This window comes from Ornithodoros turicata, chromosome 6 (assembly GCF_037126465.1).
Source record: "Ornithodoros turicata isolate Travis chromosome 6, ASM3712646v1, whole genome shotgun sequence".
Taxonomy (NCBI): domain Eukaryota; kingdom Metazoa; phylum Arthropoda; class Arachnida; order Ixodida; family Argasidae; genus Ornithodoros; species Ornithodoros turicata.
The window spans coordinates 54,583,271-54,608,373 of NC_088206.1; the positions used below are offsets into that span (position 1 = coordinate 54,583,271).

Consider the following 25,103-nt stretch of genomic DNA (forward strand, 5'->3'; position numbering starts at 1 on the left):
GTGTCGGTTTCTGTATTTTGTTTATGTGATCTACAGGACTTGACTCCCCTCTTCGTATACGCTTGTGCTGTTACCAAAAATAGTAAAGGAACCAGGAGAAATCACGCTAAACAGCGAAGAAACAGAGTTAAGCAACGCGTGGCGTTCCTTGAAGTGGGTTTGCCCGCAATACACGAAAGTGTTAGGTGAAGCCAACTTTCAAGTCTTGTAGGGAGTATCTTGTATCAGCAAAGTACGCGGAGTAGTAAAGAGGATGCAGCAACAGCCAACGATATACGAGGCATACCAACACGAGCGCGAGCATGCTTTCAACGCTCATCGATGGATACAGTGATGGATACAGTGGTTATACAGTGAATTATCTACCAGTCTCTTAATAAATATTCTTTCACTTAATTTCAACACTCCATAGACCGACCTCTGAAATTCCCAGAAATACACCCATGTGTGTCGGCACCTGTCTATGCTTTCAGGGAACTCACAAAAGAAAAAAAAAGAGAAAAAGAAGATTAGGAAAGGACTTAAGAGACAAGAGGAGGAATAAAGATACCCGATAGCACTCGAAGGCACAGTTGTCACTAAGGCACCTGGTTTTTTCTTCTGCAGCAAATTCAAAATTCTGCGGCACCGACTTGTAAATTCCACGATTTTCCGCAGCAAGCGGTCAACGGGTGCTTGAAACGTAAAACATTTTATTTTCTTGGATAATGTGGGAACAAAAATATTTTATAAAATTACAGATTGAAAGCACTGTTGTGGCTCAGCATTGCATACATGATATCTTGTGTTCTCCTCTGACAAAGACAAAGGTCTGTCAACTGCAATCATATTATACCTGCTGAAAGATCTTTCAGCATCTGCAGGATTTCTAGGAACTTTATAGGAAGATTATAAGAGGGAGCTTACAATACATGCCCTGTGGAAGTTACAGGACACACTTTTTGTTTCTGGGCTGTAGGCATTATTTAAGAGTCTTTAAAGGCAAACTCCCAGACATCAAATTAAAGTCCCCCCACTTCCACCGCTAAACTGCACACGAGAGGGACGCCGCCCCTTCCTCAGGCGAAGTATGCACAATAAAATTGGGCTAACGTTATCTTAAGCTAACCTACAATCTCTCTGTACTGGTCCTGCAGCATGGGCAGTTTTGTAAAGCAGGCTTCACCTAATGCAGGGAAGCTTCAGGTGAAGCTCACTTTCGGGAGTTGTCGGTCGTATTCGGCGAATAGTCCGATATTCGGATATCTGAATATTGGGTATTCAGTTCGCGAACGAAATACTTCGAGTGTTCGATATTTGATTCGAATTCGAGACCCCTAAACCCGCACACCCCTAAAAACAAGGGATTCCGTGAAATTCCGTGCCAAACGAAGGATTCCGTGATATTCTGCGGAATCGCGGAAAACCCGGGGCCTTAGTTATCACCCAATTTCTCCCTGGATTATATTTAAAAATGGCCCACGATTTTTACCCACCCTCCCCCCCAAATCTGTCAATGGCATTTAACCCGAAAAAGTCACTCCCTGCGTATACATGATGATGGAATGATGTTGACAAGAACAGGAAAAAAACAGTGGTGTGAGTCGTGCATTTTTGTGTTGCTAGCTCCTAATAGGTGAGCAGTATAAAAGTAATAGTTTTTACGACCTGTCCATAAATGACAAAAATGCTTTTGAAAAAGACAGCAGATAAGGGTGTCTCACTCCCCCACAGAATAAACTTTCCAAACTTTGCACATCATTGCACTCTTTCTTTTTTTATAGTGGAAGTGCAAACGCCGAAAGGATCCGAGCACTGAAAGAGAACATAACAATGGCTGAACAGTCTATTTTATCTGAAAATCATCAAAACATCCCTGGTAGGTTGGTGTGGGGACCTTCTACTCTATAGAGTAGCCACGATTTTGTTTACCTCTACACTTGCTAGTTCTTGTTCACTAGATTTATTTGATTTCTGTTTATTTGTTTGTTGATTTATTTGTTGTCTGAGAATGCGTGTGTGACTTTCTGGTAGATGAACTTTCACGCATCCCCACAATGGCGTCTGGCAGCGCCAATATTTGCCAACAACACTTACTTTCTGGATGCACCTTGTGTATTGTCCATAGGGGTTGCTACCGCTTTAGTTACTCTAACTTTGTAACTGTAACTATGTAGTTCCATTTTGGAAAAGGTACGATGTTTACTTGCATAATTAATGCAACACCAATTTGGGCACCCAAGCTTTGGTATTCTTTTAATGCAGAAGGTACTGCCAATAGTAATTTTAGTTGCTCTTTGCAATACCTTACAATGCTTTTTCCCTCGCATAATTAGCGTCCACATCTATAGCGTAAAACGCTCTTGGGTGAAAGGAGAGCGTTAATTAAGCGAGTAAATGTGCTATCCCCAACTTTGCACATGCTAGCTCTAAGTGTACAGTCGAACTCCTTTACAACGAACGCTTTTATAACAAACGTTTTTGGCGCTCTCTTCAGGCGCCCATAGGATTCAATGTATACTTCCGGTATTTATAACGAATTCTTTTATAAAGAATGGACCGAAATAACGAAGTAATTTTGAAGTCGGTAGGGCGAAATTTGCAACCCTTACAACAAAGTTTGTCAAATTGCGAACTTTCTGAGAGCGTTTCTCATTCTGACGCAGCGGAATGCTCGGCACCACCAGAGGTGGGCAAATGCCCTCACCTCAGTTTTTGTCCAAGATGTTTTTCCTCACTTCACCTCAATTTTGGGGAGAATTTTTTCTCACCTCACCTCACCATAAATTTTCCTCACATCACCTCACCCCAACCTCATTTTGAAATTATTTTCCTCACCTCACCTCAACCTTCTTTCTAAAATATATTTACCTCATCTCACCTCAACCTACTGGTCATAATTTTTTGCCTCGTCCCGCCTTAACCAGTTCCTGTTAGTCACTAAATGAATTCCTGAAAGGAAATACAGTCGCCGTCCGATTTTTCGGACTCGGCGGGGATCGCGCAAGAGTCCGAATAATCGAGCAGTCCGAAAAAACGAATTTTGCTTCAAAATAAACTTTACTAAGCCCTAGTAGGCTGGAAAAATTTGTCGATGCTTTCCTAACGCGCCCCCAGCTCTGCCTGATAACATCAGCTTCTATTTCCCGAAGCGACATTTCGTCACTGTACACTCACTGATAGAGGCACCGCCGTCATCAAGTCCGCAAGTCTTCTTCACCTAATGCATGCGTGCTGTAGGTGAAGCTCGCTTTACAGCGCTGTCGCGCGACTCGCGGGCGGACAGCACGTGCCGGGCCGTTGGCCAAAAACGAAGGCGCAAAAGCGCTACGACAGACCTCTTCTACTCAGAGGAATGGAAAATTAACAAACATCACTGCCTTTTTTTTTTTCTTCAATATTCTAGTTGGCTGATTTCTTTTCATACGAATTTCGGATGATACCAATGTTTTCCGTCACCCCATGAGAGAAATTCGCGGGTTGGGCAAACAGAGTCCGAAATATCGAGCGATGGAGCTGCACGACGTCCGAAATTTTGGACGTTCTTATACATCATCTCTATGGGACCCGCGGCCGTTCCGCGAACGAGTCCGAATAATCGAGCATGTCCGATAAATCGGGGTCCGAAAAATCGGTCGGTGACTGTAGTTAATGTAAACCATTTTCACTTCACAATTGCCCTTACTATTAGGAGTGGTGCCGCTCATAGGCACAGTTGCTTCGCGGCGCTAAGACAGAATAAAAAAGTACAGTAAAACCTCGTTAATTCGGATCGCGGGGGACCACCGAAAATGTCCGAATTATCCGAATGTCGAATTATCGAACGGGCAACAAAATACCAGGTAAACTTGCCATTATCAACGTACCTTTATTACGAAAAGAGCTGCGAGAGTGTGGTCTGCCTTGTACAGGAAATTTGGGCGTTTAAGACAACTTTTCTGATAACTGCCAAGTGCTGCACTGCTTCGGCACCGCCGGGAGCACTACAACAAAAGTCTTCCAAAACAGCAAGGGCTTCCGCCGCTTCTGTAACAGTCCGCCGTCGCGGCAGCTCTTCCTCACAATCCTCGTCCGATGCAGCGTTGTCATCGGCACCCAACACCTCGTTGACGATGTCTTCGTCCGTAAGCTGGCCGGCGACAGCGACACCGTCGTCAATAGAGATGTAATCTGCGATTTGCACGGCGGGTGGGAGGACGCCACGAAAATGATCGTCGTCCTCTTCGTTTTCGTGAGATGTTACGTCCTCCAACTGGTCGCAGTCCTGATGCATGTATTGCACAAACCCGCAATGGCGAAAGCAGTTCGCCACAATTTCAGCTGGTGTGCTTGTCCACACGTGCGCCAAAATATGAACAGCGCTGAGCAGCGTCACATCATACTGCCTGCCGGTACCCATGAAGAGCAGCATGCGTTCCAGGACATGTCGTCGGTATCTTCGCTTTACGTAGTGTATAATGCCTTGGTCCATTGGCTGTAAGGCAGACGTTGTGTTGGGCGGGAAAAACACCACCTTGATCCACTCAAGGTCAGACACGTTGCAGTGCGCGCTGCAGTTGTCAACAACAAGGAGCACCTTGCGCTCTTTAGCGCGGAAATGACGGTCCAGCTTCTGCAGCCAACTTCGTCAAATGTCGGACGTCATCCAGGCCTTCTGATTGGCACAATACTCCACCGGGAGTTGCTTGAGGTTTTTGAAGCACCTGGGCTTCTGTGCTTTCCTTATGACAAGCAATGGCAAGCGCTCTGTCCCAGTCATATTCGCGGCCAGAAGGACGGTCACTCTCTCTTTGCTCCTTTTACCGCCGACGCATGAGTCTGCCTTGAGCGTAATAGTCTTGTCTGGCAGTGCTTTGAAGAAAAGAGCGGTCTCGTCCGCATTAAACACGTCACAGGGCTCGTAGGCGGCTATGTGCTCCCGGAGCCGAACGCACCGCCAATCTCTGACGACGTCTTCATCAACAGCAGCTCTCTCCCCGCAGATGTTTCGGAAGATAAGTCCGTGGCGTTCTTTGAATCGCGAAAACCAACCTTCCGAAGCTTTGAATGCTTCAATCCCCATTTTTGCTGCAAAGTTCTCGGCTTGCGTGCAAATAAGGGGCCCACTCAGAGGTAACTGTGCATCGCGCGAGTTCACAATCCAACGAAGAACAGCGTCTTCCAATTGTGGGTACGCCGCTGTACGAAGGCGTTTCTGCTTTCCGTGGAACTTCTCACCTTCCATGGCCGCGATGATCTGTGCCTCATTCTTCACGTATGTTGCCAAAGTGCTCCTTTTCACATCATATTTTTTCATCACTTCATGTCTTGGGACACCATCCTTCAGCGCTTTAAGAATCTCGACTTTTGTTGCAAGGTCCTTGGTCTCGTACTTAGCACGCTTCGCAGGAGGAGCCATGTCAGAACAGCATGCACGTCGTAGAAAGACTGACGTATACACGTGGTTTAAAACTAGATTTCGCTTCAAGATGGCGCCTGACATCATCAACGTCACGGCGCTGATGACAATGGCGATGTGTACGCCACACTTTGCCGTCTTTTTTTACCGTTTTGGCGTCCGCTGTTGAGCTCCCGTGCGCTTCCCTCGAGCCGTGGTTGTTCGAATTATCCGGTGCGCACGCGACTGCTGCCGAATTAACGAGCGCTCCTTCCCATAGACTTGTGCAGACGTTTGCCGGGACCGCGCGGGTCGTCCGATTTATCCGAATTTCCGAATTAACGGGTGTCGAATTATCGAGGTTTTACTGTATTAGGAGCGGGTAGGCGTATGTGTCGTAGTTGGCTTCTCACTGTTTCGTTGGTTGATTCCTGGCAAAAAGTTACAAGCATATACCCACTATTAAGATCAACTACCTTCCTTGATTCATCCTTCTTTCATCAAGTATCCACTACATGTACAAACAGTAAAAATTAGACGTAGGGTACTTGTGTAGAGAAGTTGCACAAACAGAGGAATTTTGAGCCGTTTGTTTTTCATACTGGCAAAACAGGAATTGCTTTTATCGAGTCTCTCTCAAGCGATAATGATGATGGTCAAGTTCGGGATGGTGTGCAGCTATCTTCTAATTCACTTGTACATCTTGCACTTTTGTCTGTAATGACTTTGCATTATTGATTTAATATTATTTAAATAGGCGTATCTATCTGTAGCCGAAATTCGGGGACCTTGTCTTCAAGGCCCTTGTTTTGAAGCCTCAGGAAGGCGAGCTGTACAAATCACTAGTGACTGATGTCTGGACTTACTAATAATATTACTTTATAAAGACACAAACTTCTTGTGTCTTTTCACCTAACTTCATTGCTGCTAACTGGTTACTAAAAGCTCAATGGTTCAACTTGTTTCAATAAGGAAAATATTCCAGTATGTGCACATATAGCTCTAAAACACACATTCCCTTGCCATTCCATTGTTGCCTCCATTTCTTACATCAGTCTCGGATAAGGTCATTCGTTGTATGTACTATCATTGCAAATAATATGTGAAACACATCTGCTTATACACGGACTAGTTTGGGGGATATGTTTATTAAGAAAAAGGAAAGGTTAGCCAGGCAAAGAGTCTGCTTGCTATTCCATATAGAGGAAAAAAGAACCGTTTGGCTTTATTGAAATCTAAACACATGAAACACAAAAACTGTATTGATTTGTTCATGTATCTGACACACCATGTATGCGACTCGACTGACTAGTTTGACTATATTGAAACCTAAACTAAATACCCACATAAGGCACACATAGGCTATATTCACTTATACATGTGTCCGACCTGGCACATCTGTTATGTTTCTCACCGGTCTCTGTGGCTCAGTCGGTAGCACGTTCGCCTTATGATACAGAGATCGCAGGTTCGAACCCGGCCGATGCAGCCAGCAATTTGGTGGCAGGGTACAAGTTGCTTGGACGCACGTCAAAGCAATGTCTTCCTTGAGGGACGTTAAATACAGGGTGCCATGTGATGAGCTTTCATCGCACGTTAAAGAACCCTCAGGTGGGCAAAGGCACAGACCGACCGCTGTGGCGTCTCTCATGGTCTCAGTTGTCTCGCGACGTAAACCCTTGGTTATTAAACCATCACGTTTCTGACTCAGCCGAAAGTGTGAAACTAACGGAGTTACAGTGGACTCATTTTAGTGCAGAGGGTGTGTTCACAGTACAAAAGCATTTCTGCTAGCAAGCTGGCTCTCCGTGCCCTCCGCTCGCAATTGAAAATAGCCGCTCCACATCTCCTCATCCTCCATCTCGAAAATTTGTCCTCACTTCACCTCACCTTAATCTCCAGTTCGGAAATTTTTCCTTGCCTCAGTGTCCTTCTCGAAAAATTTTCCTCACCCACCTCAACCTCCCTCGAAAATTTTTCCTCACCTCACCTCGACCTCCTTCTAGAAAATTTTTCTCACCTCACCTTAACCTTCCTCTCGGAACATTTTCCTCACCTCACCTTAATTTCCCTTTTTAAAATTTTTCCTCACTTCTCCTCACCTCAATGTGCGTGATGTGTGAGTGTGAGGGCACCCTGATTTGCCCTCGTGAGGATGCCCACCTCTGGGCACCACAGATGACAGTTCTGTGTGAGTGATAAAAGGTGAGGGGAGAGAACAGGCGTTCATCCTCCTGGTATTTGTTTAACCGGATGACTTTTTCACGTGGGTGGGGCGCAGTCGGGACTCGTGTACCTCGACCGACTGTCCCCGAGTGTACCTTGAGTACGACTGTACGGCTATCCGACACGCAAAACAACCAGAGCCTCTGGAAACAACAGTAACCCTGAGCCACCTAGGTGAGAACAGAGGCTTGGGAAGTGCCTGCCTTCCACGTCCTCCTGTTGGCCGGCATCCAGGAGGCGGAGCCTCCCTCGCTCTTGGTTAGCAAACGCAGAATAGTCGCGAAATTCGTATCAGAAGAATTAAACCAAAATAAAATTTGAGGCAAGAAAATAGACAGTTACTGTTCAATTTTCATTACTGTCAGTGAAAGAGGCCGGTTGTAATGCTTTTGTGTCTTCGTTTTTGGCCTATGCTACCGAAATTCGCGAGATGATTCAAAATGCCCAGCACGTGCTTACCACCCGGGAGTCACGCGCCCGTAAAACTAGCTTCTCCTAAAGCACGCAGGCGTTAAGTGATGCCAACTCGCGGAATGGTGACATGTAATGTTGCCTGAAGCAGCCCTGGTATGTTCCCTCCACGTGTTCCGGTCGCTGTTTTCGTCACACGGATTTGCGTTCTTTGTTGAGAGGGGGGTAAAAAGGTCAAAACAGAGATAAGGTTCCATGTCTATTGTAGGTTGAATGTCTGAGGTGCATTTTGATCAGAGCAACAGAATTCTACCAATAAACAAGATTGCTAGCATTTTAAGGCATTTTTCCTTTGAAACATCCATTTTAACGAAGTTACTTTTACAACGAATATTTTCTGCGGTCTCCTGATGTTTGTTATAAAGGAGTTTGACTGTACTACTTTAAGAGACTTATGTATTTATTTATTTAGTACTTTTATGGTGCCCATGAACAGCAGTTGCCTATGTGATGACTTACCTGTGGCTTTCTACCCTCAATATTTCTACCCTCACACCTACGTGCACTTGTTGCTCACCAGATGTAACTCACACACAAAACCTGTGTCATTGTGACAGCATTACCCAGACAGCACACACCAGAATGTGAGACGTCATCGTCATCTTGTGGAGTGGCTACTGACAACTCTTCTCAGCAACGGTGCAAGGACAGTGCAACCGCAGACTTGTCACGTGTCGTACGTGGGCTTTGGGATGGCACCCTGTCGACGGAGGAGACTGGCGCTACCAACCATTTGGAAGCAGCGGTTGTGGCCAAGAGGGCTGCTGCATTTGAAATATTTGCAGACCCTACACAGTTAGTGAATGCCCCTCACCCTGAAAATGAAGTAGTGAGGACAGAAAACAACGTTGCTACACAGGGCGTGGAAAATGTGCCATGTGGTGTTGAAGAAAACGCAGATGAAGAGCACGACGAGAACTGGTTCGTAATTCTCAGTGTCACACACTTACCCCCCTTTTTTTTTTTTTGGTGTGCTAGAAACAATGTATATTTGTAGTTCAGGCATAACATAGCATGCATGGAAAGGGTATGGAAGGTGGGAAGCATTATGGGAGGACCATCCATGGTTATTGCTGCCTCATGTTCCAATGTTTGGACTTGTTCGTTGTGGGAATCACCAGCCCACAAACCCATGCAGTTCTAGCTCCGCAGATGTACACCTGCCTTCTGGCTTAGCCAAACCTGCAAGCATGTGGCCCGCACAGACGCCGGTGCTGCGAAGCGCTAGCCTCTCAGGGTTTGAGAGAAACAGTTCCTCGCAACAGTAGCTTGGGAGGTCCCCCTTGCTTTGTTGTGGTCCCCACAATCAGCCTCTAAGTTGCTTTTGTGTCACAAAAATCCAATCGTCACACCCAGCCTCTGCATTGTAACTATGATCGCTACCAGCAGCAGTGCTCCATGCGTACTGGGACATAGCCGTGTGTGTGGGACATGTTACAGTTGAATCTGATGTTGACGATACTTAATTTTGCTTTCACAACAGGCTAAAAGTGAACGGAATGCAGGAGAGGGGGGAGAGAGAGAGTGCAAAAAAAACAAACAAAAAAGAAACATTGTCATATTTCAGTATTGCTTGCACAGCTTTGCACACCCTTTTAGTAAAAATGGAAGAGACGCCACTTTGGGAGCGCAGCTACTATATTTATTCGAATAATTGACATTCTCACGCAAGAAGAACTCTCTGTACATGGGCATTCAAGTGTTGCTTCTTTGTTTTTTTCCCAGTGTATTTAATGCATTATTGCTCCAGCGATATTACACTTCCCACGGTGCCAGCCACCGTAGTGCAAGTGCAGTTCGGGGTGCAAGGCATGTTATCTACAGGGGAGAAAAGGGCCCTGTCACTCAGTCATTGAACATGAGGAGAGGGAGGATGATAGTACATGGAGGACTGGTAATATCTAAGTTTATAACTCGAGCGTTGCCATACTAGCACTGGAAAGCTGTTCTGACCCTGTTGGGCCGTCGTCAGCAGGTATGCATAAGGTTGCCACATGGTTTTCGCTGGCTCGGCACGTTACTTGCCTATTCTACCGGTTTAAAGGTAATATGCGCAGGCTATTGCTGGTATTTGCAGCTGTTGGTCTCCAAAATAGCCTTTCGCGAGACTACTACTTCGACATTCCTCAGGAGTACGAAGAAATTTGGAGCGGAGGTCCAACTCCGTTGTCACCCGATAAGGAAACTGGAATGTGGACACAAGGTGGACAACCGATGTGCTCTTCTTCACCCACACCGGAGTCGTTCAACTGGTGTCCGTGTTCCAGTTTTTGTCCTCCTGGCTACCTTGTCAAACCACCAGTTCAATTGTCCCTTAGAATTTTTTTTTTCCCTCTGTTAGTTGTCCACTACATTCTTGTGTTTCGAAGGGCAGTATCAGTGGTTGTGTGAAGCCATTGGGAATCTAGTTAGAACGTACAACCACCACGAGTTCTCCGCCTGCAAAGAAGGTGCTCCTGCGTCGATGCGCCTTTCAGAGTCCGAACGTGAACATATTCGGCACAACTGTGCCCGGTTGGGTAAGGTATAAGAGGATGAACGTGGCTCCAGCCAAGGTTAGCTCAGAACAGAGGGTCCCGACGTTTCGCAACCAACTTGACTCCTTCTTTGGTGGGTGACGATGGCCAGGGTGCAGTGGACTTTATACCCGACGATCATTGTTTTGGAGTTCAATTGACGTAGTGTGCTGATGTCTATGCTTGGTAAAGTCCCCAAGGACCAGTTCAGGCTTCCAGAGGTCGACTGGATATGCACGACTCAACTAGGAGCCTTCTTGCAAAATTTCTCTCAACCCTCCCCCCAGCTTTCAAAAAACATAAAACCCGAAAGCACAGGCCCCTAAATATACATATACAGTCACGTGTCGATTATCCGGACACCTGGGGAGTCCCCTTTGATCTGGACAACGAATTTCCGGATAACCGAACCAAGCCAGCTTCCGGGGAAACCCGAACAATTTGGGAGACCCCTGTATAGCTCCAGAAAAGGAAAAGATTGTTACTTCAAAAATTTGTGCGAAGTGAGCTGCTTGAAATTAGTTAGGCACGCGTGTGACAGAATTTCGGTCAGAGCAACGGCACCCGTTGTGTCACCCTGCTGTTCAAAGAATGGTCACGTCTCTGAAATTTGTTTCCATGCATATATTTTTGTCTCTTTGCAAATGCCTTTGGCATAAGCCAAAAGACAGGCGATGTTTTTGGATTGCCTGGACACTGACATTCGCATGCGGGTTTCTTACGCCCGGTGGATACGGTGCACCTCTTTCGCATATCGCACACACTCTCTATCGTGTACCCGCACACACCAAAAGGGGGTGACCTCCGAAGAAAGGGCAGTCAAACAGTACAGAATGCCCCTGTGAGACGTGACCCTTTTCCGGAACAATGCGAACACAGCCCTCGGGGAGGGGTCCCTCGCTGGAAGCATGTTCTGTCAAAAAATGTAACCATCACTCCCACCGGCAGCCTCCCATTGAGGCCCGGGGCTTAGTCTATGGTGACGGATATTGTATGATTCCTCACGAGTTTGCAGATGGAGTCTACTTCATGTGCATGTGCTTCGGGAAGATACCTCTCGCATGTAGCATCAGTAGATGGAACTGTTCGTGCAGGTGCACATGTGTTGCAAACAAGCTATCGAAGCTGGCTGCCAATGCATTTGGTTGGCACCCCTACTTTACATAGTGCCCTGTTTGTGTGTTACGTCTTCTGCTTCACCTCTCTTCCGCTTTGCACATGTTGTGCACTCTTCCAAGCTTTGGAGTACAGTGCCGTCTGTAAGGAGTTGCAAAAAGGTGCGTTAGTAACTGATGTGATGTAGTAACTCAAGTTTGAAAGGCTAACAATAACCAAGCAACCTCGCCTGGACCACATGTCGTCATCTTGAGGTGTATGCAGCGTTTCGTTGCAAGGTGTTCAAAGATTCTGGATGATCCCGAAACTAAGGATGACAGTCACCCTACAGAATTTACAAATGACAATATTGCTTTCAGTCGACGAACACCTCGGATTCAACGTACTCTCTCGTGTAGTCTTCTGAAGCTTCAGTTTTCGTGGCATTATGAATGATGTCTGCATGGCAGGAACATATGTGGAAACGTTGGAACTCAGCTTACAGACTGAGGAACTGACTAGTTTCGAAAATACGATGCAACCCTTTGAGGCTGGAGGCTGCTATGACTTGACCTACCCGCAGTATTCAGCTGCACTCAAATGATAATACTCATGTGGGGCACTCACCTCTGAACTGTGAATGACCAGCTCTGCGGATACCAAGCATGCCACCATTCTCGCGCTGAAGAAATTCGTCACTTTTCGGATATGTCCAAATATGTAAAAAAAAAAAATATATATATATATATATATATCCCAAACGTCGCCACACCAGCATTGGACAGCTGTTTCGGCCTTATTGGGCCTTCATCAGCAATGCGTAGGTGGGCGACGTTTGAGCGAGTGGCGTCGGAAGGTCACGTGGAACATGATGTCCTCCCGTCAGGGTGAGAAACTCACCTCTGAAAGCCCAGTGCGAAGCCAGTAAAGTATTAAGTGAAAAAAAAAAATAGCATAGGCCCTTTGGCTGCACGTTGAACATACGTTTATAAGACTTATAAACGTATGTTCAACGTGCAGCCAAAGACCCTATGCTATTTTTTTTTCACTATATATATATATATATATATATATATATATATATATATCTTGAAAAGTTGGAGTTGGATCGGACGGCTACGTAATTATAGTTGAAATAAATGGGAGACAGAAGACGAAAGTAGGGGAAGTAACAAAAAAGGGGTTTATTAAAACTTAAAAATCATAAAAGTTAGGGAGGATGTCTACGTTACGGCGGAAGCTCCGCCTTCTTCGGGACAAAAGAGCTAAATGTGGCCACGAGGCTGATAAGGGGCTTGAGAATGACGTGGTCGGTTGGGGGAAATTCCCGCCACCTGGCGGTTGTCAATTGGGGAAATTCCAGAGCGTTTTTGTGTCAGGTCCAGGAGTGGGGTCATCGTCCTTGTGGATCAGTGGGGATTTTGATCTGGCTGAAACGAGAAAAGGCAACAGGGTCTTATCTAGGTTATTAGACTTCTTATGTCTTAAGTCTAACAACCTAGATAAGACCCTGTTGCCTTTTCTCGTTTCAGCCAGATCAAAATCCCCACTGATCCACTAGGACGATGACCCCACTCCTGGACCTGACACAAAAACGCTCTGGAATTTCCCCAATTGACAACCGCCAGGTGGCGGGAATTTCCCCCAACCGACCACGTCATTCTCAAGCCCCTTATCAGCCTCGTGGCCACATTTAGCTCTTTTGTCCCGAAGAAGGCGGAGCTTCCGCCGTAACGTAGACATCCTCCCTAACTTTTATGATTTTTAAGTTTTAATAAACCCCTTTTTTGTTACTTCCCCTACTTTCGTCTTCTGTCTCCCATTTATTTCAACTATATATATATATATATATATTTATATTTATCTGGGCACGTGTGGAGTGATGTAGTCCTGATGATGGAGTTGAAATTGACCATTGAGTAATTGAAAAAGGAACTGGAGCCTGTGGGGGGGGGGATAGTTTAAAGGGGTGTCTATGTTAAAGGGATAGTTTGCTCCCTAGCAATACTGGAAAAAACGTACTGGATATGTGCAATAGACAATGAAGAACCCCCATCTGTCCCTTTAGTATTTTCCTGTGGGCACCGACAGTGCGGCCGATGGAGGAGCATATTACAGGAGGCTGTGATCGGCTATCGTGACATCTCATGATGCAGATTCAGGGCTGGTGATGGAAGCCGTACCTCCGCTAGGGCTTGTCTTCACGTCCTTCTCAGAATGACGTTGCATGTACGTCATTCTCGGTAGGACAGCTCACTTGCGTGGGTCTCGTTATTTTCAGATACGTACCTACAATGAATCATTACCAATGAACTAGAGAAACTAATTAAAGAACCTGATCATGTTCGAAGTATTCTACTGTCTGCAGAAATCATCGAATTGATGCTTGGAAAGCGAACTGCCCCTTTAAATGTAGGAAATTTACACAGAAAATGCAAAACAAAAAAAAGTATTTTCATGGTGGATTTTTGCAGTGCTCCATACGGCTATGTTCCTCCTCCAAAGCTCTTGCGAAGGCTGTCTGGCATTCTGCAGCCATCTGAAGATATACCTGTTGCTCCAATTGACGAACAAGATGGAAAGGTCCAGAATGATGATGACATGGCTGGCATCCACCCATTTCACGACGACGTCAACGTAACGAACTTTGGATCCAGCAGTGCCTTCCTGAAAAAGAAAACGTCCACGCCATTTCCGACGGAGGAGAAGCATGAGGTCGAAGACTTCACGGTGGGGCCGCTGGCAGCATTGAACGCTGTGCGTATTCCTGGAGAAATTAAAGGACTTGACCAGGGTGTTAGCACAATGCCACATCCTAACACCACCCTGAACCAGCCAACACGTGATTTGAGGTACGTTTGTTCAGTGCAAGAGTGCTACCTTCAGAAGTTGTTGTGCAATGTGTGAGGTTCCAGGGCATGGCAGAGAGTCTTGCACCAAACAATAGTGTTATTACAACTATAGCAGCTTGGTAATACAATCAACCCCTGTTGACATGATGTGGTGGAGCAAATTCTCATTTAGGTTCACTGGTATAGCTGGGGGGGTGGGGGGGGGAGGTGCTCAACCCCCTCCCTTCTAACAAAAAAAATGGTGCCTTGGGTAGTGCATCTGTGAGAGAGACACCAGGGGAAACACTCCTCTACCATGTAAAGGCCCCATAGAAGCCCTCCGGAAATATCTTTCGGGCTAGATCAGTTGTTAAAGGGTTTTGTATTAGTAACCGATGATCACATCAGGGGACCCCAGCAAACCCTTGAATGACGTGGTATTTTAAATTGAGTGAGTTGGGTTAGAGTGTTTACATAAGTGAATCGCTGCACATGGGGGGAACCATGTCACAATAACAGCCATGCTGGTATTGAGCTCAGTCTGCGTCCATATGACAGAAAATTCATTCATTGCCATCACTGTCACATCATGAAGAATGATATGATGTTGTAGCGGATGTTGAATGATGGCCAGAGGGGCGATGCTGAAGTTGACACCAAATGATGAGTTTTGAAGTTGAAGTCGAGTGGACATTTGATTTAAACTTCAAAGCACCTTATTCGGCATATTATTATTAGCATATTACGAGGGGTGTTCAAGTCAAACCAGGACTTTCTGTCTCCTGAGTGTACAAATGGCTCGCGCTACTTCTTTTTCGTCATTTTCACACGCGACAGGCGTCCGCGTCCACCACTTGGGGGTCCAAAGTTTGTGCAAAACCGAAGACACGTGCTGGACAAGATGGCCGACAACGAGGTGAGCGCGCACATCGAACAGCGAATTGCCATGAAGTTTCTCGTGAATGAAGGCGTAAAGTCATCTGAAATTCACAGAAGACTTCAGGCTCAGTATGGCCACGATACACTTAGCCGCAGTGAAGCGTTTGAGTGGTGCAAACGGTTCCGAGACGGCTGTACATCAGTGCAGGACGATCCCGACCGGGGTGGCTCAGAGCCCAGTGTCAGAGTTCCTGAGAACATCCAACTTGTGGGGCACATGATCCTCAAGGATCGACGGATAACATGTCTCGAACTGGCTCGAAAGACGGACCTTCCTGTGGGCACGTTGAGCACTATTACTCATGAACACCTCTAGTTTCGGAAAGTTAGTGCCCGTTGTGCCCCGAGGCAGCTCTCCGTGTTTGACTGGCAGAGAAGACTGGAAATCTCCCAAGAGCTAAGGTACCGTTTCGACACTGAAGGACAGCCGTTCCTTGATCGGATCATCACGTGCGATGAAACGTGGGTGCACCATTTCACTCCTGAGTCTAAACACATCAAAACAGTGGAAGCATCCGGGCTCGCTAGCTCCCAAGAAGTTCCGAAGCACCCCGTCTGCGGGTAAGGTCATGGCCACAGTTTTCTGGGACAAGGCTGGCGTTGCTCATGTTGATTTTCTGCCCAGTGGTACCACCATCAATAGTGCATATTACTGCCAGGTTCTCAGGGACGTGCATAAGGCGCTGAAGCAAAAGCGGCCAGGCCTCATCACCAAAGGAGTCGTCCTCCTACAGGACAATGCACGCCCGCATACCACGCATCTCACGACACGCACCTTACAGGAACTCTGCTGGGAGTTGCTGCCACATCCCCCTTACAGTCCAGACCTCGCCCCCAGCAGTTTCCATCTCTACGGGGCACTGAAGGCGTTCCTTGGGGGCCGCCACTTCAGCTGCGAAGACGAGGTCAAGAGTGCGGTCCGATCACGGCTGCTACGCGCCGGTAAGGATTTCTACGCTGCTGCATCCAAGCCCTCGTGAAACGCTGGGACAAGTGCATTAGTGCAGCTGGAGATTACGTTGCAAAATAAAACTCATTTCTCGCCTGTAAGTTCATTTTACTTTTGCGAAAAGTCCCGGTTTGACTTGAACACCCCTCGTATTTCAACTTTTAAAATCCATCATTCAACTTGTTGATTGATAAATACGTATTGTGTAACAAAACTTTTTCACAGTTTTAACAAAAACGCATTTGCAGAATTCACTCTTCTTCCAAATGGTGTGCTTTATGAACTGGCAACTTATGATGTAACTTTGTTGATGTCCATGATGTGCAATGAAGGTTTTGATGTCAAATTCCAGTGATGAATAGAACCTCTACATAGTGAACTTGCATATAGTGTAGATATGAATAAAGCGAAGTTTTTCGCAACTTCACTAGAAAGAGGTTCTACTGTAACAAAAATATGTCTTTACCCTACCCTGATTTGGAAAAGAACAAAAAGCTTCAAGACAAATACAGTGAAACCTTCCTATCTTGGACACCTGCAGTGCAGCCGAAACGTGTCCTACTTAGGGAGGTGCCCGAGTTACAGAATACAAGGGAAACAAAAAAATTGAAAAGAATATAGCTGTGTTGCCAGAAATGTCTTCAATTCATGGTAGACTGGCAGTATCCCTTTTTGGACTCCAAAAACTAAAACAATAAAATGCTGACACCAGTATAGGAAAAAAAGAAAAGGTGAAAGTCAAGGGCATTGGCTCATTTTGGGTATTTTCGATACAAAGATGTACTGAGATTGAGATAATTTTGCCAGGCTTCTGTCCGACTTAGTAGGGAAAACCCTGTTCTACTTCCAGGATAGGTAGGTGCCAGACATAGAGAATTTCGTCCCCATGTATTTTCAGTGAGAGCCCGCCAGTGCAATGAAATCTTGTCCGACATGGAGAGCTGTCCGAGCTAGGGAGGTGTCCGATTTCGGAGGTTTTACTGTAACAGCAACAGACTTAAATTGATATTTGAGACTGCCATGATGTGACCTGCATTTGTGTCCTTTTATCTGTCAGCGTTATCCTAGAATGTAGCAAGGAAACCTCCAGCAAGTCGGGATCTTCGAGCAGCGGAAGCAGTGCTGCTTCAATCAGCGGACATGCAACTAGTGTCTGGGCATCTCGCCAGCAGACTGTGCCGCTGAGCGCCGTAGAAGAACAAGTTGAAGAAACCAACCATGTGACCACAGGATGGTAAACATTCAGTGCACAGTGGTGTCTTGGTCAAATAATAACGTGTGTCTCCCTCTACAGCAACAGTCGGGCTGATGAAAGTATCCATCTTTCTTCCGCACCTTTAAACCCATTTGATAAAGATGTACAGAATGCCTTCATGGCTCACTTGGAAGTCCCCCCAGAAGACCGTCCTGGGTTCAGTTACTTGGACCACAATGTGCCACCGTTGCGTCCCGGCAGCAGCATTACGATTGGTAAAGCTATGTCCTTTATGTGGATGCTTTCTTTCACGAATTTTATCTATTTATTTATTTACGTCAAGCGCCCTTCAGGCATTACATGACGGAGGGGTAAAAATTAATTTTTCATACACAATTCATACTACACAAGATTAAGTGCACACGTTAAAAATGAAATACGCGGCAATACACATTGAACAGTACAATAAATTTTTGTTCAAGACAAATAGATGTATGACAGATGCTATGAAATCTTCTTTGTCGCATCTTTGTGGACATTTGCAGGAAGGTTACCGTATTTACTCGCGTAATTTGCGCACTCCTACTTTCGTGCGCAACAGAGGTCGTTCTCCCGTGACGCTGGGGCACATGCTGCTGCTCCTTTCAAAAAGGGAGGGAGATCCTCACCACGAATTCACAAATCACGTTGCGTAATGCAAGCAATGATTCTCCCTTAGTGGAGGAGATCAGATCAAAGGGATTACACTGTACGGAATCTTATCTCTGTTTTGACCTTTTATCCCCTCACAACAATAAACCGCAAAGCTGTGTGACATCGCACTGGCTTAGGAAAGAACGACCAGAACACGTGGAGGGAACATATCCGGAAAACTACTGGCAACATACGCGTCAGCATTCCGCAAGCTGGCTTCATCTAACGCACGTGTGCTTTAGGAGAAGCTTGCTTTAGAAAAAAACGTGGCAAGCACGTGCTGGGCCTTTTTGAATCATCTCGCAAATTTCGGCAGCATTGGCCAAAAACGAAGAGAGAAAATCCTTACGACGGACTTCTTTCACTGACAGTTATGGAAAATAAACAGTCACTGTCTATTTTCTTGCCTAAATTTTTATTTTGGTGTAATTCTTTTGATACGAATTTCGGACGATACGAATGTTTTCCGCTACGCTGTGAGATTCCTATCACCGAGATTGTATAGTATTATTCACCTAAAGGACCATCTTTTAACAGAAACATAACATATTTTAAGGTTTTGCACATTTTTCAAGTCTTCTTGCTAATGCCTCGCGTAATTTGCGCACCCCCAACCTTCGCCTCATTTTTCGGTAAAAAAGTGCGCAAATTATGCGAGTAAATACGGTATTCCACTCTGATATTGTACGGGGAAATTTGATCTAGAAGATGATGAGCGGGAATGAGTGCGTTCAATCTTTAGTAGGTGATCTAAGCGGGGAGAGATATGCGATGCAGGGTGTAGTAAACGGGGAAGATTTGACAGGTGGTAATACAGTTTGTGGAGGAGACATAGTCTGGATACATTTCGTCTTGTCGACAAATTGTGTAGTCCTAGCCGGTTCTTGAGCCCAGATACACTAGTAAGAGGTGAATAATCAGAACAAATGAACCTGGTTGTACGGTTCTGTATGCCTTCCAACTTTTTGGTGAGAAAATCTTGAAAAGGATTTCAACTAGATGAGGCGTATTCTAGTTTTGGACGTACAAGACTGATGTAGGCAAGGTGCCTCAAATTGGGGGGTGCGAGTTTGAGGTCACGGTGCAGTGTACAGGGGGGGGGCAGATAAAGTAGCCTGCATTCACGAACGAATGGCGTTGTGGGGCTACTTTATCTGCAGCCACCCAGTAGTACATCCAAATGGCGGGTACAACGCAATTATATGTACATTTCAATAGTACATGTATTTTTTTACCTCTACAGGCAGTCAAGGTGACCAGTATTATGTGTCAAAGCAGGTGGCCCAAGGGGCATACGGCAAAGTGTACCACGCAAAATTGCTTCCAGAGGGCAGCATTCTCATGGATGATGAGACTTGCCCAGAGGTAGGTTGCACACTAACAAATTGGGCATTCTTGGGAATTTTCCATAGATCATAAACATAGGAACATGACTGTTCCTGCTTTTGTGTTCCGTGGCGCATTGTGTTGTGTTGGTCTGTTTTTGTGTTCTAGCCTCAGAACAGTTACTTTCCATCATGTTGTTCCACCAGAAGCTGCTGCCTCGTCCTGTGTTGCGTGCATGTGTGAGTGAGAGAAAAACATGTGGGAGACAATGTTTGCGTTAAGTACGTGCCCTGGAGCACAAATGTTTAAGACTCCACTCATTTAACGCGACGCAAGCGCCACTCACGCATCTGGGAATGCGGGACTCGTAGCCACTTCCCTCGCACCCATTTTGAAATGGGCACTTTGAAGGAGACGACAAGCGCCCGGGTGCCTGAGAGTTTTGTGACGTACTTCATCTTGGGCGCCGGCAAGACGGCCTTCGAAGGGTGGGCTTGGAAGCGACGTGCAGACTTACTACAGTTGCCGTCCGATTTCTCGGACTCTGCGGGGATCGCGGTAAAGTCCGAATAATCGAGCAGTCCGAAAAAACGAATTTTGCTTCAAAATAAACTTTACTAATCACTAATAGGCTGGAGAAGTTTGTCGATGCTTTCCTAACACACTTCCAGCTCTGCCTGATAACATCAGCTTCTATTTCCTGAAGCGACATTTCGTCACTGTACACTGACAGAGGTATCGCAGTCATCAACTCCGCAAGTCAGCTTCACCTAACGCGTGTGTGCTTTAGGTGAAGCCCACTTTACAGCGCTGTTGCACGACTCGCAGGCCAAAAACGAAGACGCAAAAGCTTTACAACAGACCTATTCTACTCAGAGGAAAGAAAAATGAACAATCGTTGCCTATATTTTTTCTTCAATATTGTAGTTGGTTGATTTCTTTTGATGCGAATTTTAGAACGATACCAATATTTTCGATCACTCCAAGAGAGAAATTCGCTGGTTAGGCAAACAGAGTCCGAAATATCGAGCGACGGGGCTGCATGGTGTCCGAAGTTTTGGACGTTCTTATACATCGACTCTATGGGACCCGCGGCCGTTCCACGAACGAGTTCGAATAATCGAGCCTGTCCGAGAAATCAGTCTGCGACTGTATATTACTCAGTGCTCTTATTTCGGGAAACTGCAGTATTTTTATACTTGTTATCATGTTTTCTATTATCGGACAACTTCCATGTGGATATTGGCGGTTATTTGTGGGAAAATGCAGTGCTTTAATGCAGACATCTTCATGCCATGCAGTCATCTTCACAGTAAACAGCTCCCATGGTGCCTCTTACAAATTCCCATCATTTCTATTTCATTCGCTGTTATAAGGAAAAGTTTTCACAACCGCCGTCGTCGCTTCCAGCATTGCTAGAGGTTCAAACTAAGCCGACGTGTCCTCCGGCTATGCACTGCATGAGCAGACAACAGGAAGCGGCATTAGCGAGCTCCAAATGTAGAGCTCCAAATGTAGAATGTAGAGCTCCAAAGTTGCTTTTCGCCTCCTGTTTAGTGGCTGCTCTGGGTGTCTCATACTCCATACTCCCGATTTGAGTGCGCCAAAAGAGGGGTGCTACTTAATGCAGCCAATGTAAAGAGAGTGTTTGCATGTCTCGTTCATTGAATGGGGTTCAGTGGCGTAGCCACGGGGGGGCTAGGGGGGGCTCGAGCCCCCCCCTACCTGCCACGGACCGACCCACACAAATCGTGCAAATCCGAGGAGAACATAATATAGGGGGGGGGACCAGTGTGACAATCGCGAAAGTTCTTGCAGTTCATGGCGTCTTGAATGGTTTTCAAAGTATGAGCTTTTCAAAATACTTCCAATCTCGTGACACCACCTCATTGGTCATGACAGCCTATACATGTAATCGTATTGTGAACGTCCAAATCAACTATTTTCGTTCCTTTTTTTTCATCCCCAGTTTGCAGTGTGCACAAGTATGTGTGTGTTGTCGCACACAGGATCAGCGGGGGGGGGGGGGGGGGGTTCGTATTGAGCCCCCCCTACTTTGGAGGTCTGGCTACGCCACTGATGGGGTTCCATAGCAAGTTGTCGGAAAGGAAATGCCAGCGTAGCGCGCTGGTTAGCGTTCTTGACCGGCAGTCGAGAGGCATGTGGTTCAAACTTGTGTTTGCAGAAGAAAACACACTGCTTGTTTCGCTGCAAAAGTACTTTGGACTCTCTATTTCTGGCATGGTGGTCTTGCATCGATAAATTGCTTAATGCAGACCAGAAGTGATGTTAATTTTGTGTTTGGCTTTTTATTCATGATAGTACATACATTCCAACAAACTTGTGCAAACCAGCAGCAGAGTGCGATGATAAAGAAAAAAGAAATTGAATTTTAAATCTCACAACAAAGAAGTATCACTTGTTAGTCAAGTCAGATGTATCTGCTAACTCTCCAAATCTACTAGATGCTATGTTCCTTGTCTGATTTGCTGAAAAATTCATAGGGCCGAATAATTTCCCTCTCTACAATATGTGTTCCTGTGAGGGCTTCTGGTTGCAGCTTCAGTGCTTATGAAGACACATGCCTCGTTACCTTTCAGCGTACATGGATAACTGGATCAGCTAAATGACACATTTCAAACAGTAATGGCGTGACTAAGAGAAGGTTCCTTCCACTCACTGTTGGGCGTTCAGTAGAGAGAACTGGTGAATGCGCTGCTGGATTCTGAGTAGTGGACTAGAGATTCTGCTGTAGTCATTGGCTAGGAGTCTGAAATCTCCCCCATCTCCAGTGACTGGAATGCAGCTTTGCTACACATGCGAGAAGTGTGACGTAGGTGCTCTCCGAGTAGGAAGGAGAGACTCTCGAGGATTATGCTCTTTCAATGGCATTGTTTCATTGTAAAGACACTCGCAAGAAGTAAATTGATTTCATAATTGGTTATCGTGAGCCACGTCCTTTCCTAGAGCATGATAATTGGAGAATATTCGTGGAGCTATTTAGTGCCCCTTAAAGTAACTAACACCGCAAAGTGCACTTAAATGCAACTTCTGAGCTGGCTTGCACAAATGTTGAAGAAATTCTTCGGCGCCATCCTCGGTGCAGAAAGTGACTGCACGTTTGTTTCGCCTTTCAAATTAGGAGGCTGTCGCAGACGTAGTTCTGAAGGTGGTCAAGCCATGTGATAATTTGTGGGAGTTCTGCATCATGGCGGAACTAGCGGCGCGACTAACTGCTTCAGGGTTGCCATCTGTGGTGAGTTTAGAGTCGAGTGTCTTCTATGTGGTACGTGTGCCACTAAGTGCAGCTGTGCTGTGTTTCCAGGCCAGGTCAGTGGCTTCTGCTTATGTTGGAGCCTTCTACAAGAATGGTAGCGTCCTGGTCATGCCCTACTGCCAATATGGGACACTGCTTGTAAGTACATTGAGTAGGGAAGTAGTCCTTTCGTGCACACCTTCGGAGCATGGATAGGAAAGACTGGAATTCCTCTTTTGTGAACATGACTCGCAAGGTCTCCTGAATTACTATGACATCAAACGTTGCCTGCCTGCGCACTGCTCACGATGGCCCAATAAGGCCGAAACAGCTGTCCAGTGCTGGTATGGCGATGTTAAGCACAGTTACCCATATGTGTGACAAATATTGATACTGGAAGCAATACTCTTTGATTAGGCACAGCAAAACCATACTACATGAAACCACCCTATGTGAAACTTCATATGGAAACGGATTATAAATGATGCAGGACCTGGTCAACGTGTTCAAGCATCGTGGAGAGTCTGTCCCGGAGTGCCTCACACTATATTTCACACTCGAGATGCTGATAGTGCTCGCAAAAATGCACAGCGTCGAGATCATTCATGGAGACGTGAAGCCTGACAACATTCTGATATTGGACTTGTAAGTACAGTCTCGTAGCATTTTCTGGGGATGCTGGTGAATGACGTTATGCCTATTCAGCCCAGATGATTCTGGATGCACCAGCAATTTGGCTAAGGAGACGTCCTGCATCTACTTCACGGACTTCGGGCGAGGCATCGATATGAGACAGTATGAACGTGGAACAACTTTCAATTGTGTTGTAGACACTGATGGCTTCCAGTGTGTCGAAATGAAAGATGGGCGGCCTTGGACATACCAGGTTTGTTGATAGGGCGTCTAAAAGGACACGGAGCACATAATCTGTTTCAGTCTCTCATGGCACATATCTACGAATGCTGCTCAGTGAGGTTGGCGGCTTTGGGTTTCTCTGTGGTTGCATGATTTTTTCAGCTTGGAACTTTGCAGCTGGTAATTAGATCCGACATAAACAGTACCGCATGGATTGATACCATAAGTAATGTCACCTGAATGCCAAACAGCCTTGACTTGACTGACCACAGGTCGTTATAATGTAGTAGGTCGTGGTTCAAACACACATGAATGTGAATCATGGGGGGGGATTTCACACGCTGTTCATTCCTTCAATAACTTGGAATGGAACGACAAAAAATTGTCTTCTAGGGATGCAAATAGAAGCACATGTATTTGCTCGTGTGGTTCCATTGGTTACGATTCCAGACACAAAAAGCCTGTATGAAATTATTTACTTGCTCTGGTATTTACTACATTATCATGAGCATGACGAGAGATAAACTGTACTCACATCTCGTACACCTGTTAAGATTTTGTTATTTGTTTCAGACTGATTGGTATGGGTTTCTGGGATGCGTCCACACCCTACTATTCGGCACTTACATGGAGACTCAGAAGAAGGCTGACGGAACTTGGGACATCAAACAGAGGCTAAAAAGGTGAGAATATGTCGAGGGGAACGATTGATTGATTGATTATGTGTGTAATGGCACAAAGGCCATAGAGCGCCAAAACCATGGTGAGTGTGTCGGAGATGATTATGGGAAAGATGATGTGAGAGAGAGTGTGTGGTAGTTAAAACCTATCTACAGGTATGAGGTATGAGCGATGAGATTGACCAGGATAAGAGAGAGAGGGGGGATGACGATAACAAGCGAGCATGGCAGTTAAAAGCTATCTACAAGTGTGACAATGAGATATTTACATGAGGAGTTCGGTGATATTGGATAAAAGCGGAGCAATGCTTATCATCTACATCTGACTAAGAAACCCACACGTGGTCAAAAATTTGATTACGTTATCAAACGGCACAAGAGGGGTGTCACCCAGTAGAAGGGCTGGGTGGAGTGGGACATGGTATCTGTAGAATGCGGTGAAATACTGTTGGCGTTGGTGTTCGAAGTAAGGGCAGGATGCCAGTACGTGCAAGACAGTCAAGCTGAGGAACAATTGGGAACAATTGAGTGGCCGGTAGTGACACCAGCCACTAACATTGCCTCCAAGTGGCATTAGATAATCAACTCTAGCTATTGATAGAAAGAAAAACGAAGTACAGTACTATTGAAAGTCAATTATTGTAAAACTATCGATAGTTCTATCTATAGCTTTTACACTATTGGTAGTGTTTCGACACCATCGATAGTCAATTTA

At 45.7% G+C, this 25,103-nt stretch overlaps 1 protein-coding gene across 1 annotated transcript in view; it reads left to right on the plus strand.

Annotated features, from left to right (window-relative positions):
- LOC135396741 (mitotic checkpoint serine/threonine-protein kinase BUB1 beta-like) overlaps nucleotides 1–25,103 on the plus strand; it is a 43,216-nt gene that overhangs the window by 17,068 nt on the left and 1,045 nt on the right. The window contains exons 11-21 of the mRNA XM_064627883.1: nucleotides 1,764–1,858; nucleotides 8,611–8,974; nucleotides 14,139–14,516; nucleotides 17,441–17,617; nucleotides 17,678–17,853; nucleotides 19,515–19,636; nucleotides 22,740–22,853; nucleotides 22,923–23,012; nucleotides 23,344–23,498; nucleotides 23,559–23,739; nucleotides 24,282–24,391. Coding sequence (XP_064483953.1) covers nucleotides 1,764–1,858; nucleotides 8,611–8,974; nucleotides 14,139–14,516; nucleotides 17,441–17,617; nucleotides 17,678–17,853; nucleotides 19,515–19,636; nucleotides 22,740–22,853; nucleotides 22,923–23,012; nucleotides 23,344–23,498; nucleotides 23,559–23,739; nucleotides 24,282–24,391 — 1,962 coding nt within the window. The remainder of the gene's footprint in view (nucleotides 1–1,763; nucleotides 1,859–8,610; nucleotides 8,975–14,138; nucleotides 14,517–17,440; nucleotides 17,618–17,677; nucleotides 17,854–19,514; nucleotides 19,637–22,739; nucleotides 22,854–22,922; nucleotides 23,013–23,343; nucleotides 23,499–23,558; nucleotides 23,740–24,281; nucleotides 24,392–25,103) is intronic.